This window comes from Pituophis catenifer, unplaced genomic scaffold (assembly GCF_029215685.1).
Source record: "Pituophis catenifer annectens isolate HBS135680 unplaced genomic scaffold, rPitCat1.0.hap2 SCAF_2, whole genome shotgun sequence".
Classification (NCBI taxonomy): Eukaryota; Metazoa; Chordata; class Lepidosauria; order Squamata; family Colubridae; genus Pituophis; species Pituophis catenifer.
The window spans coordinates 226,573,151-226,588,461 of record NW_027256882.1 but is presented as its reverse complement, the minus strand read 5'-3'; the positions used below and the strand labels follow the sequence as shown (position 1 = coordinate 226,588,461).

General features: G+C 39.3%; 1 protein-coding gene across 1 annotated transcript in view; it reads right to left on the bottom strand.

The window, feature by feature from the left end:
- The window catches only part of PGM5 (phosphoglucomutase 5), a 65,177-nt gene that overhangs the window by 18,204 nt on the left and 31,662 nt on the right, over positions 1-15,311 (bottom strand). The window contains exons 7-10 of the mRNA XM_070938630.1: positions 10,693-10,808; positions 3,713-3,848; positions 2,386-2,569; positions 1,760-1,894 (exon numbers count right to left, since the gene is read on the bottom strand). Coding sequence (XP_070794731.1) covers positions 1,760-1,894; positions 2,386-2,569; positions 3,713-3,848; positions 10,693-10,808 — 571 coding nt within the window. The remainder of the gene's footprint in view (positions 1-1,759; positions 1,895-2,385; positions 2,570-3,712; positions 3,849-10,692; positions 10,809-15,311) is intronic.

Sequence of the window (15,311 nt, the reverse complement as noted above, 5' to 3'; positions counted from 1 at the left end):
CTGGCTCCCGGTGGTCTTCCGGGTGCGATTCAAGGTGTTGGTTACCACCTTTAAAGCGCTCCATGGCATAGGACCCGGGTACCTCCGAGACCGTCTTCTGCCACCAATAGCCTCCCACCGACCAGTTCGTTCCCACAGAGAGGGTCTCCTCAGGGTGCCGTCAGCCAAGTTATGTCGGCTGGCGACGCCCAGGGGGAGGGCCTTCTCTGTGGGAGCCCCAGCCCTGTGGAATGAACTGCCCCCGGAAATTCGTAAGATATCTGACCTCCGGGTGTTTCGCTGCGCATTGAAGACCCTGTTGTTCCGCCAGGCCGGACTATCAATACAATAGTTTTAAATTGGGGTATTTAAATTTATTGGGGTTTTAAATTTGAGCCATTTATTTAATTATTTTAAATTTTATATCATTGTTTTGTTTGTGTTTTTAAATAGGCTGTACACCGCCCTGAGTCCTTCGGGAGAAGGGCGGTATAGAAATAAAATTATTATTATTATTATTATTTTTAAATCAGGGTTTCATAGCCTGATTTATTTATTTGGAAATGCAACTCTTGCGCTTCAAATAAATGTGCTTAGACTTGCAATCTTATTTAGGTGATCTAAGAAATGCATGGATTTCTGAATTTCAACCATAGAAAGTTTTGTACTTGCCAATACTTATACTTCAACCATGAGGTAGCATAATAAGAGTACAGAGCCTGTAAATATATAAAGACTCAAAATGAAGCCCTAAGAAAGTTTGGAGTCACTTGTTTGTGGGATGGGTGGTCATAACAATATGACAAAATAAAATAAAGAAATAAATAAAATTATTAGATTTATGGTTTAAATGCATGGTTTAAAATCTTGGCATAGCACTGGTGACCTCAGCCAAGGAGAGATATCAATGCGAGATGTGATTGCAGTAAACAGGCATTTTGAATTAAGAAAGAACAAGAGACAGAGGTAAAAGTGGGACCAGCAACAAAATGTAAATTCTCAACACAGGGTCCTCTTTGTGATCTTTCTGGAATCTCTCTTTACAGTGAGAATTTGGGGGGCGGGGGAAGCGGGACAGCATTTTTAGAGTTTTTAAGAAACATTTGAAAAACTTCCCCCAACTTTATCAATTCTGCTTTGCTATCCATGATTAATTCCAAATTTATACACCCTGTAAAGCAGTCTATTACTTAAAATACTCTTGCCAAGGATATACGTTGTACAATTTGTATTGTTACAATGTCTAGCCACGTGAACTGTCACTACATAGTTAAGAGTGAAACTGTACCAATCTACTATCTGCTTACAAAAGTGCAAATATTCAGCGTTTTTCTCCAGCTTGAAGTGATTTCAGTTAATACATGTAAGAGTTGAAAGGCATGATGTCTCTGCTCAGACCTAGCCATACCCCTGCCCCCCTTCCCATGAACAGAACCAGTGGGGGAAGTCTACCATATATCTTAGTTTCCTTTGAATCTCTTAACCATATACAACAGGGATCCCCAACCCCCGGGCAGCGGCCCACTACTGGACCACATCCTATTTGCAACTGGGCCACGTGAGCACATGTGCATGTGCAGCTCAACTCATGCGAGCAGAAGGCCGCAGCACTTGCTCCTGCACACACAGCTCCACTTGTAGTTGAGCTGAATGTGCATGTGCATGCACACTGCTCTCCCCCCCCACTCCCCAAGCAGGGCTGCCAAGCCACAAAGGTTGGGAACCTCTGATATACAGAATATCTTTTTCTTGGAAATGTAAAAGTAATTTATCTGTTTACCTGTGGCTCCCTCTCATGTTTGCTGGGATCTTTTTCATAGCTCTCCGCATAGATTCTAAGGGTGGCTCGCACATGGCTTGAAGCACTTAATCTAAAGATGAGTCTGGAAGCATCAGTGAATATAATCCTCAACCCCTGTAGAGAAAATAAATATTATATAAGCATAGAAACAGAATTCTTGAGAACAATAATGTAAATGTTACTATACTGTAGCATTTAAGAGTTCATTTGCAACAATAACTGATTTTCTTATCCAACAGAAGAATATAATTTTCAACCTTATTCTATATATCTGTACAATTGGAATTGTTTGGCTTGTCTGCTAATTAAAATAGAAATAATTCGTGTTATTCTTACTATTTGGGCCTTGGAGATATTGTCCATTAATAAAATTGTCACATTTATAATAGCAAAAGTTAAAGATAATGCACATTTCTATTTCACTTTCCAATTGCTATGTTTGGAATCCACTCAAACCTAGTTGTTGCTGCTGGCAGTGAAGGATAAAGCAAAAGCGAAAAATTATTCAAATTCTCAATTATCTTCCTTAGTCTTGGTCTGGTTCTTACAGATTATTTCTCTTTCAATGATGTCATGTTATGTGAAAAAAAATCTCCTGGACATACCTGTCTTTTGGTCACAGTGCCATCTACGGGATCCACGTATTCAAAGTTAGTTCCTTTCTGCACAGTGTAAACATTGTTTCCAACAGCAAACTGTTGATTAGTGAAAGATTTGTCAGTGATCAAGGCTTCCAGGTCTCTCATTATGTAGTATGCCATTCTAGGATCCAGTGCTTCATAATCAAATCTTGTATTGCAAAAAAGAGAAGAAATATGTAAAAAGTTCATATGTATTATTTATTTATGAAATCTGTTACGGCTGCATTTATATGACTCGGCAGCTGACAGTTAAAATGGGATAGAAACAGAATAAAAACAAAACCAGTAATTAAACACATACATAAATAAGAAATAGCAACCAAGCTTTCCACAATAATATAGCTGAGAAACAGCTCACCCACATTATCAAGGCTCCAATTTTGATGGCAAAGCCAAGTTTTAGTGCCCTGTGAAAAGACCAGAGGTTTGGGAAAGTCTGATCTTGGTGAGGTGAAAGGATGTTCTGAAGAGTGTCAGAAAATTAGAAATGCAATACATACAGGACAATTTTAAATCTCCCCAAACACCTGGGTCTGAATCTGGTTCTGTGCTGTAGTTCTTGTCTAGCTGGGAGCAGAGGAATGAGAGCTTTGCTACTTTGGAAAAGTGTGGGAAATCCATATCCATTTATTATTTTTATACATCCCGCAGATTTTACCAGATCTATGGTTCCAGATATGATGGCATAAACCAAGGATGTCCAACCTTGGCAAACTTTAAGACTTGTGGACTTCATCTCCCAGAATTCCTCAGCCAGCCAAAGTCCACAGTTTTAAAGTCACCAAAATTGGACAGCCCTGGTATAAATGACACTACTACAACTTTAATGTTATAATTATTAGACCACATTTATCTATTTCATGATTTTCCTTTTATAATAAAATGCAAATAAAAATTCAATGACATTAAATAATACACGGATAAAACATCTTCAGCATTCTTAATATTTTTTTAGCTTTAGAATACCAATATTGTCTGGGTTTGATTTTTTTGGGAATATGCTGTTATTCATTTTTAAAATGTATGAAAGTGAAACTCCATATCTTGGCTATAAATTAATAGCATTCAAATTCTATCTGAATGCAGGAGTTCACTTTACAATGATTACCACTTCTCCATGCTGCAGTACAAACCAATATTGTAGTTTTTGCAAAAATTGAAATGATGGTTTGTGGTTCGACATACCCACACTCATAATTGTAATTACTTTTATCGTTATTTCTAAAGGCATAAAACAGATGTTGTAAAAACCTGAATTAAAATGGCTATTATTCTGCTGATAACTCTTCACCTGCAATAATAGTGACGGCCAAATTTTGTCCAGTGATCTCTAACAATTTCCTCCACGCCCTGCTTTCGAGCTGCCATAATTGAGAGCCAAATTAAAACAGCCCAAAGTCCATCTTTCTCTCGGATGTGGTCAGATCCTATGGAAAAAATAGTAAACATATTATAAAATAAGAGATAATCTCATTTGGATTGGAAAGATTGCTATTTAGTGAATTACTATACTTCCCAAATATGTGAGAATATTCTTACTATATTAAAAATGGACTAGGATTTGGATAATTTGATAGTTTTTGTTTATACAAGATACGTAAAACAACAAACTTCAACTTCTCCAGACTGGTCCCCTTCCTAATCCTTTATTACACTTATTGATTGCTTTTTTAAAATTCCATGCATTTTAAAAAAGAACAGTTTATCAATTAATAGTATACAACCAGAGAGAGCCAGTTTGGTATAATGGTTAAAGGCAATGAAACTAGGAGACTGGGAGTTCTAGTCTGCCTTAAGAACAAAACTAGCTGGGTGACTTTGGGCCAGACATTTTCTCTTAATCCTAGGAAGAAGAAAGAGCAAATAATCTCTGGAAAGCTTTCAAGAAAAAAAGAGTTTTACTAAATATAAGCCAGAATGGTTCCCCTATATATCCTATATCATACAACAAGGCAAACTCAGACATTAAGAATATGGTAACGGGAAATAATTAACATACAAAGAGAAGTAATTGGACTGTTTATAAGTATCTTGATGCAATTATAAGTCAGGTTGGGAAGAAATTTAGAATTTTGTGATTTTACTGATTTTACTGATTTTTCTACTTTTTTCTCTTTTCTGTTTTTTCTTCTTCTTTTCTTTTACTTAATATGATTATCTGCATTTATTCTGGGCACTATGACAAGTGGTATCATTAATACCAATGTCAATAGTACTATTTAAAATTTTATATAGATTTTTAGTTATTTCTTAAGGTGATACTATGAATCTAGTTCTATGTATTTAATTAATGAAATAATGAATTTTAAATTTTATGATAATTGTAAATAATTATTGACTAGATCCTTTCCCACTTTTTTTCTTTTATGTAGCTATTTATTCTATTCTTTAAATGCTATTTTTTTTAAAAAAAATAAAGCACACATAGCAAAAGTACTAAATAAAATGGATGAAATATAATGTACCGTATTTTCCGGCGTATAAGACGATTTTTTAACACATGAAAATCTTCTCAAAAGTCGGGGGTCGTCTTATATGCCGGGTGTCATTCTCCTGTAACCAGGCAGACCAGCCCGAAAGGCTCTGACGAGCCTTAAATGGCTCTGGCGATCCCAGCTCTGATGATCCCAGCTTTGCCTGCTAATCAGGCAATTCAGCTGGGATCGCCAGAGCCATGGAGAAGAGAAAAACTTTTCCCCCTCCGGCTTGCTTACCTTAGCTCAGTGGTTGGGGGTCAAACAACCCTTTCACAGGGGTTTTGATGGTGGTGCAATACAGAAAAACGAGCGCAGTCCTCACCATCCGGAATGAATGGTGCTGTTGTGGCGGTGGGGGAGGGGGCGGCAGAAGCGGGAAGAAGCGGCGTTTGCGATGGCTGGAAGCTGTGGGAGTGAAGCACTACTTTCATTTGTACGGCAGCAGCATTCCGCCTTGGTATATTTGTGTCAGGAGTGGCGCAAGGCAGCCTTTGTTTCCTGCTGCCTAGGACTCAGAGTGGTAAATGGCGTCTGATCCGGAGAGCTGCTGGATTTTGCTCTTTAATCCGGATGCCAAATCGGCCCCCTGCAAATTCTCGTCTCTCAAGGAGCGCTCCCTGAAGCGGGGCTGGAAACTTTGATTGGACTGCTTGAGAGAGGAGAGCTTGCAGGGGGGCGATCTGGTGTCTGCAATGGAGAGCAAAATCCAGCTTTTTCTCTCCGCTATAAGAGCGCTGTAAGAGCGGCAGCCCTCATCTCCTAATGCTTGGGACTCGGAGTGGTAAATGGTGTCTGATCCGGAGAGCTGCTGGATTTTGCTCTCTAATCTGGATGCCAGATCGGCCCCCTGCAAGATCTCGTCTCTCGAGGAGCGCTCCCTGAAGCGGGGCTGGGAACTTTGGTTGGACTGCTTGAGAGAGGAGAGCTTGCAGGGGGGCGATCTGGTGTCTGCAATGGAGAGCAAAATCCAGCTTTTTCTCTCCGCTGTAAGAGCGCTGTAAGAGCGGCAGCCCTCATCTCCTAATGCTTGGGACTCGGAGTGGTAAATGGTGACTGGTCCGGGGAGCTGCTGGATTTTGCAGTCCCAAGCATTAGGAGATGAGGGCTGCCGCTCTTACAGCGCTCTTACAGCGGAGAGAAAAAGCCGGATGCCGCTCTCCATTGCAGACACCAGATCGCCCCCCTGCAAGCTCTCCTTTCTCAAGCAGTCCAACCAAAGTTTCCAGCCCGCTTCAGGGAGCGCTCCTCGAGAGACGAGATCTTGCAGGGGGCCGATCTGGCATCCAGATTAGAGAGCAAAATCCAGCTGCTCTCCGGATCAGACGCTATTTACCGCTCTGAGTCCCAAGCAGCAGGAAACAAAGGCTGCCTTGCGCCGCAAATATAGCAAGGCAGAATCCTGATGCTGCACTTTCAGCAGACAGATAAGGGCTGCCTTGGCCATCGGCTGGCGCAAATATACCAAGGCGAATGCTCATGCCGCACAAGTTCAAGTAGTGCTTCGCTCCCACACTTCTTCGGCCCTCAGTCTCTCAGGGAGATGCTTGACTTCCTCTGAGCCCCAAGACACTGGCTGGCCCATGAGATGAGAGAGAGAGAGAGAATGAGAGAGAAAGAGAGAGAATCAGAATGAGACAGAGAGAGAAAGAGACAAAGAATGAAAGAGAGAATGAGAGAGAGAATCAGAATGAGACAGAGAGAGAAAGAGACAAAGAATGAAAGAGAGAATGAGAGAGAGAGAATCAGAATGAGACAGAGAGAGAAAGAGACAAAGAATGAAAGAGAGAGAAAGACAGAATGAAAGAGAATGAGAGAAAGAGACAGAGAGAATCAGAGAGAGAGAGTGAGAGAGAGAGAATGAGAGACAGAGAAAGAGACAGAATCAAAGAGAACCAAAGAATCAGAGAGAGAATGAGAGAGAGGGAGAGAAAATGAAAGAGAATCAGAATGAGAGAATCAGAATGAGAGGGAGAGAGTGGGGAGAGAGAGAGAAAGAGGGGGAGAGAGAAAGAATGAGAGAGAAAGAGTGGGAGAGAGAGAAAGAGAAAGGGGAGGGAGAAAGAGAAAGAGTGGGGGGGAGAGAGAAAGGGGAACAGAGAGAAAGAGAGAATGAGAGAGAGTGGGGGGGAGAGAAAGAGAGAAAGAGTGGGAGAAAGAGAGAGAGAAAGAGGGGGGAGAAAGAGAATGAGAGAGAAAGAGTGGGAGAGAGAGAGAAAGAGAATGAGAAAGAGGGGAGAGAAAGAGAAAGAGTGGGGGAAAGAAAGAATGAGAAAGAGAGGGGGAGAGAGAAAGAGAATGAGAGAGGGGGGAGAGAGAAAGAGAATGAGAAAGAGTGGGAGAGAAAGAAAGAGAGGGAGAGAGAGAGAGAAAGCGAAAATGAGAGAGAGAGAAAGAGAGAATGAGAGAGAAAGAGTGGGAGACAGAGAGAGAGAGACAGAGAGGATGGAGAGTGCCTGAAGGACCCCATCCCGTACTGGGAGTCCAGGTGCTTCAGCAAGCAGGGCACTGGATTCGTATTAGTGGTCTGCGAAATTTAAAATTATGAAGTTGGTGGTCCCTGAGGTCCAAAAGGTTGGGGACCCCTGGCCTAAGACCATCGGAAAACACATATTTTTGATGGTTTTAGGAATAACTTTATCGTTGGGGGTCACCACAACATGAGGAACTGTATTAAAGGGTCGCGGCATTAGGAAGGTTGAGAACCACTGCCTTAGCTGCTTGCCTTGCTTCGCTTGCCTGAATCTATTCCATCAGCAAGCAACTCCCTGCCTGCAACCAAGCAGGCAGGGAGTTGTGGACTTCAACTCCCAGAATTCCTCAGCCAGCAAAACAAAGCTGGCTGAGGAATTTTGGGAGTTGAAGTCTACAAGTCTTAAAGTTGCCAAGGTTGGAGACCCCTGTTCTATTGGGTATGGTAAGTTTTTTTCCCCTTTGGGATCTTTAAAAAAAAAATAGTTAATTGGGGTTTTTTTTAGTTCTTTTCTAGACCTAGCCATTTAAAGTTTAGGAAGTTTTAAATTTAGCTTTCATATAAAAATAAAAATAAAATAAAATAAAATAATATTTGTGCAGCTTTCTGAGATTTAGTGTGTTTCTGTAGTGTTTCACTCTAACTACACAAACACACAAAATCTCACAAAGCTGTATGTGGAATTTTGTGTGTGTAAAGTGTGAAAGTTGGGTTTTTGGGCTTTTTGTGGCTGTGTGAAGTTCCTGCTTGTTGCAGGGGTCATTTTGGGTCTAGCACAGCTACTTTTACATTGTGGATGAGCCAGTTGTGTTGTGTTGTGTTGTGTTGTGTTATGTGTGTGTAAAGCGTGAAAGTTGTTTTTTGGGGCTTTTTGTGGCTGTGTGAGGTTCCTGCTTGTTTCAGGGGCCATTTTGGGTCTAGCACAGCTGCTTTTACATTGTGGGTGAGCCAGTTGATGTTTTTTAATTTTTATTTGGTGTGCGTTGGAAGAGGGGTAGTCTTATACGGCGAGTATAGCCCAAACCCTATATTTTAACAGGAAAATTTGGGGGTCGTCTTATACGCCCAGTCGTCTTATACGCCGGAAAATACGGTAGAATGTTTTATGGATAAATACTGATCCTGCCAATATACTTCGGAAGAGTTCATCGTTAAATTTCTATCAACTCGAGTTCACTGAGCAAAAACACACATACATTTCAAGCAGAGAATACACATTAGAATTTCATGTTCATATAAGGTTAAGTTGCTGTTCTGATTCATATTTTAAGTAGACGGAGAAGTCAAGAGAGAAATCATTTAGAAATCCTGCAGTCCAACTCAAAATTGAATTAGCTATTTTTATTTATAGAGGTTTTCATGGCACAGTGATTGGCATTGACTTATTCAGTGGAGGGTAAAATGATGAAGCATGTCTAACTTCATCACACAAAAGCTGCAACTTATATATTTGCATAAGATGCTGAGAGGCAAGTATGCAATGGCAGCTTTGGCCACTGATGGCACCATCCATGTATTTTGTACTTTGGCATTATAATGGTTTGGAGATCATTAAGTGCTTACTTATGCATTATTGTTTTTCTGTTCTTCTTTACTTCCTTTTACCACTTTGGGTGTTGAGGGAGATACAAAGTTCTGGCTCTTGCTTTTCTGGCGCTCTCAACCATTGTTAATTGATGTTGTAGTGCACCTTTGATGTTGTCCCTCCATCTTTTTCTGGGCCTGCCTCATGTCCTTTGACCTTCTCCTCTTTTTGTATATACCTCGTACGGTCTGGAATCCCCCGACATCCTCTCCAGGTGAGCTAACCACTTTATTTGCTGTTTTTGAATGTATTTGTATTTATATGCATAATGTTCTTCCCAACCTCCAAAATGTTTTATAGAGAATTTAGCATGTTTTTGTTGTTTGGGGTAAATGCCAATATACTGCTAATATAGGAACAAAATCTTTTCCTGTTGTATCAAAAAAGTCTTCTAGATATCCTGTATTTGCTTTTGCTCAAAAAATTCAGAATTAAGAGGGGCTAATCTGATATACAGAGATTTTATTAACATATGAGACCTGATGAGGGTGAAGGCAGATATTAGCCATTATTGTAAATATGAGACCTGACTCTATGTTTAATACATTCAGCAGAAATTTATTTGATAGTCTTATTAGAGCCTTGGTGGTGCATCAGACTAAAGTGCTGTTAAGTAGCACTTAGCTGCCAGCTGCCTGCAATTACTGCGAGTTCAAATCTCACCAGGCTCAAGGTTGACTCAGCCTTCCATCCTTCCGAGGTAGGTAAAATGAGGACCTGGATTGTGGGGGCAATAAGCTGACTTTGTATAAAAAAGAACACCGCTTGGGGGGGGGGGGGCGAAAGCCCTACTAAGCAGGTATATACAAAAGTATGAAGGCTATTGCTTAATGCATTGTAAGCCACCCTGAGTCTCCGGAGAAGGGCGGCATATAAATCGAACCAATAAATTTCCGTCAATTCCGTCACAACATGGAAACAGCATTGGTCGCCCTAGTGAATGATCTCTGGCGGGCCCGTGATGGGGGTTGTTCCTCCATCCTGGTCCTTCTTGACCTCTCAGCAGCTTTCGATACCATCGACCATGGTATCCTACTGCAGCGACTCGGGAGGTTGGGGATAGGAGGCACTGTTCTGCAGTGGTTCCCCTCCTATCTCTTGGGCCGCTTGCAGTTTGTATCGGCGGGGGGTCAGAGATCCTCCCAGAGGCCCCTCACTTGTGGGGTGCCTCAGAGATTGGTTCTCTCCTCCCTGCTCTTTAATATCTATATGAAGCCACTGGGTGAGATCATTCGTGGTTTTGGGGTGAGGTATCACCAATATGCGGATGATACCTAGCTTTATAACTACAGGTGCTGTAGTTTTACAATAGAGGAAGTCCTCAACTTACAACAGTTCATTTAGTGATCGTTTAAAGTTAAAATGGCACTGAAAAAAAGTGACTTATGAGCCTTTTTCAGTGTTACAACCTTTGTAGCGTCCCCATGATCATGTGATCAAAATTCAGATACTTGACAAATGGTCATATTTATGACCATTGCTTATCCCAAGGTCACGTGATCCCCTTTTGTGACCTTCTGACCAGCAAAGTCAATGGGGAAGCCAGATTCATTTAACAACTGGATTACTAACTTATCAATTGCAGTAATTCACTTAACAATTGTGGCAAGAAAGGTTGTAGAATGGGGCAAAATCCAGTTAATAAATGTCTCACTTAGCAATAGAAATTTTGGGCTCAATTGTGGTCTTAAATCAAGGACTACCTGCATTCAGAAATGCTTTCAAAGTATTAATCTTACCAGTGCCAAAACTTTCTTCTCCACAAAGAGAGCATCGATCAGAATCCATCAGATTTGAGAAGAATCTCCATCCTGCCGGTGTTTCATATACAGGTACTTTCATTGATTTTGCAACCCTAAAAAAAGACATTATGCAACATACCTTATTAATATACTATAGTTTTTTTAATAGATGGCTATAGCATTATTTAAATGCATTCATTTTAAGTAAAGCCATGAATTAAAAACTGGATTCAGGTTCTGGCCATAACAACCTATCACATGCCACTTAGTACAGTTGTACTAAGAAGTTTAAATAGTTTTAAAAAAATATTTCTTAGAAGAACAAAATGCTATATTCCCCTGAAATTTTTTCCTTTGAAAATTTCCCCCCAAATAATTTAATGTTTACAAATATTGTAAAGTAGCAGATATTGTAAAAAGGGATGTCAAGTTTTCATTAATTCCTTTTTTTTAAATTTTCTTTTCTTTCTTTTTTCTTTTGCAGGTATTTTAATTCTTATTAATTTTTCTTTATTTGTCTAATTATTTTCTTTATAATGTCTCTCTATGTGTGTTGGTAATTTCCAGGCTTTCAATTGCATTAAATGAGAATAATCAAACACAATTAAATTTTACTTAGTTATCCTTTCTCTCTCTTTTCCTCCCTCCCTCTCATTCTCTCTCACACACATACAACTTTAACATACAGATACACAGCTTAACTGATATGCCATCCAGCCTCATGTCTCTTTACGATATAATCAATATCTCTAGCATATTTTCCTAACTCTTTCACTGGAAGGATCCTTGAAATAATTTTCAGCTCTCGGGAGACTCTGGCAAAAAATACAATTGCTTCACTATACAATTCATTTCTAACTTACACAATTTATGATTTATAATGTTTACAACATCAGCAAACCAGGCTGTGCCACTGCAAGTACTAGCATTTCAAAAAGCAGGGTTTTATTTTAAATCATGACCTAGGGTTTCTATGAAAACTAATTGAAAAACACTGCTCTATACTGTACCTTAGAAATCAGGATATAATAAAATACGTCCACAAAGGTAAATTATAGATTGCATATATATTAGCCAAGGTATTATTTGGAATAAGTACAAATATTTTAACTTTAAATAAGATACTTTAATTTATGTGTAATTAACTCTGGTACAAGATCTGTATTGTGAGAGAAAATTATGATCATTGATTTAGTGCAACTTGAAATTCAAAATGTTAGCTAGCTATTTCAATGCAGGAAGCTTGTCTTCAAATTAATCCAAGATGAAGTATGCAGTCCTTTTTGTACCATTTTTAATGCCAATAATACCCAATAATTGCTACTTTTAGATGTTTTTCATACACCAAAATAGCTATAATTGCTTGTTACATATGCACACAAAAGTTCACATAGTTTACAGAAGAGTATATTTTGATCTTGATGAATAAAGCAAATAGCTTGTTGTATCTTTAGAAAATTTTATTTTATTTACTTTGTTACTTTCACAGCATGTTTACGATATAATACAATATAAAACAAAAACATTAGTATAAATTTCACAAGTGAAATATCTGGGTTGCAATAATCCATTTGATCACTGAATAGCGCCAAACCAGTTTACAATAACTCTCTGCTGCCTTAATGATGATTGACAAAGTTTTGCAGCCCAGATATCATACATATAAGGAAAATATTTTACAATGAATTGTAATGCTTTATTTTTTTCCTACAGAAATAAAATTTCAAATTGTTGCAGCTTTCCAGTCTTGGCATTTAATTCCCTAATCTGAAATGGAGAAGGCAGTCACAGAAAATCCCCACGCAAACTGGCTTAAATAAATACCCTCCACCCAACACAAACACAAATTCAAAAAGTCAGTACAAAAGGCATTAGGAGTGAAACAATGAAGTAGTATCTACTCAAAATAAATATTATAAACTTGACATACAGTGCCATGCCAGTTTTCAAATATCTGTTTGTTGAATATTTCTATAGCAATATGGTTGACACATTAACAAAAAATTAACTTCAGGTAGTCCTTAACTTACGATCAGAATTGAGCCCAAAATTTCTGTTGCTAAGTGAGAAATTTGTTAAGTGAGTTTTGCCTGTTTTGTGACTCTTTTTGCCACAGTTGTTAAATTAGCAACATGGTTGTTAAGTAAATCTGGCTTCCCCATTGACTTTGCTTGCTGCAAGGCCGCAAAAGGTGATCACATGACCCCAGGACACTGCAACGGTCATAAATATGACTCAGTTGCTAAGATCTGAATTTTGATCAGGTGACCAGGTGTGGATGCTGCAATGGTTGTAAGTATGAAAAACGGTCATAAATGTTTTTTTCAGTGCCTTTGTAACTTCGAAGTCACTAAATGAACTGTTGTAAGTTAAGGACTACCTATACATTATGTTCTAGGGAACCAAGCCAGTGTGGCATTCAAAAATTGTGACAGAAAATATCTAACATTCCCACTCCTCACAATATCATAGATTATCCTTTCGAACAGATGGGAACACATTTTTTAATTCAGAAATTCTAGATAAGATCTCTGGAACTACAGAGAGAAATATATTGTCTCAGTTTTTTCATGGATAGAAAGTGATGGTTCATCTAAGTAACTATGATTTGTTAAACTACTCAGGCCAGACAAGTTGCTGTTACAGTATAAAATATCAAATTAAAATTGTACACTAATATTATCATCTTTTATGGCATATTAGGCAACCTCTGCCCTATTAGTCATCCTTTCAGAAATATTTCCAAAACAGAGAAATAAAATGATCACGAGAGCGCAAAAGAAGCAGTGGGCATGGAAGCAATCCCCAACTTCTTGCAGGCTTCCCCGCTGAGTTTCCTTTTGGGAACTCAATGGGGAAGCCTTCAAGAAATTGGACATTGTTTCCATTTCTGCTGCTTTTTTGCACCTTTATGGTTATTAGAAATCCTTCTTTAGAAGATTAGCAATCTTCCTTCCTTCCTTCCTTCCTTCCTTCCTTCCTTCCTTCCTTCCTTCCTTCTTTATCCCTCTCGTCTTTCTTCCTTCCTTCCTCCCTCCCTCTTTCCCTTCCTCCTTAGAATCACTGCCAGCTTTTCCATTTACTTCATCTACAAGCTTTACCTAAGCTTGTAGGGAGAAAATCAATGGGAAAATCAGCAAAATGTTGCAGGCTGAAGGCCAGTATGCAGGTAAGTCTCTGCTGCTTTGTGGGGAAGGGAGAAAGGAGGTGCACTGGGGTGTGGTTCAGCAATTGTACATGGGAGTACATAAGGAGTGGTGAGGGTCAGGGAGGATATGCGGGATGCACAAGATGTACCACATGGTTGAGGAAGGTTCACTGGGGGTGGGTGGGGGTGGGGAAGCATTGAATTGGGGAAATGTACAGGGTTTTTTTTTTTTTTTAATTTGATTTATATGCCGCCCTTCTCCGAAGACTCAGGGCGGCTTACAATGTGCTCAGCAATAGCCTTCATCCTTTTGTATATTTATACAAAGTCAGCTTATTGCCCCCACAACTGGGTCCTCAATTTACCTACCTTAGAAAGGATGGAAGGCTGAGTCAACCTTGAGCCTTGGCGAGATTCGAACCCTGCAGTAATTGCAGGCAGCTGGTCTTAATAACCAGCTTAATAACAGGGTGCCTTAAACCCCTGTACTACCAAGGGTCTTTTATAGGCTCGTGTTATAGGCCAGAAAAGATACACTGGGTTCCTTCCTCTCTGTTCCTCCTTCCTTCCCTATTTCTCCTTTCCTTTTTTCATTTCTCCGACTTCCCCTTTTCCTCCCTCCCTATTCTGTATTAGCCCATTTGAGGTACCTTGTTCCCCTATGATTTTGCCCTGTTAAATGACATGACAATGAGAGTTTTAGTAGTATACAGATAAATATGTAAGGAGACTTGTGAAATTAAAAAAATGATTTGAAAGTAACAGCTAGCTAGTTTTACTGGGCCGAGAAATGGAAAATGTTAAAAACAAAGATACGTACTGTACTTATCTTCAAATATACTTAACCCTCAAAGTTTCGACTGTTTCATCTTCAGACAAAATGAGTGTAATATAGAAGATTTATGAAGGTTTTATGTGATGTATTCCATGAACAGAATGGGAGTATAATCAAGAACATCTGTGAGAGCAGCACAGGAACATGATAAGGCATTTGACAATTTTTGCAGCCTGCATATTTTTTTAATAGAAAGTACTTCAAAAGTTACTGGTGTTACTATTGAATTCAGTGGAGGTTTTACTTCAAAGTATATGCAAAGACAGCAGTTTATTTTGTAAAACTTTGCAATAATGTGTAAGCCAAGAGACAAATCACAAAAATGCTATCTTGTATGAAGAACTCGGACAGTAATTTTCTCTGTTGTTCTGGAGATCTTTTCTAAGATTTCTGAATTATTTAAAAAAACCTCTTTTCCTTTCTATTCAAAGTGTTTATCTCTGGAGCTTGTACTTCTCATATGATTCTAACAGTAGAAAAGAGGCAGGTCTATGAAATACATGTTTGGTTTCTGGATATTTTCACTCTGCAGGCACTGAGTTCCCTTAAAAGGCATCAAGTGTATATACCAAGAGTAGAACCAGGCAACTGCCAATATCCCATATATGGTAAGCACTGCAGCTGCTACTCCCA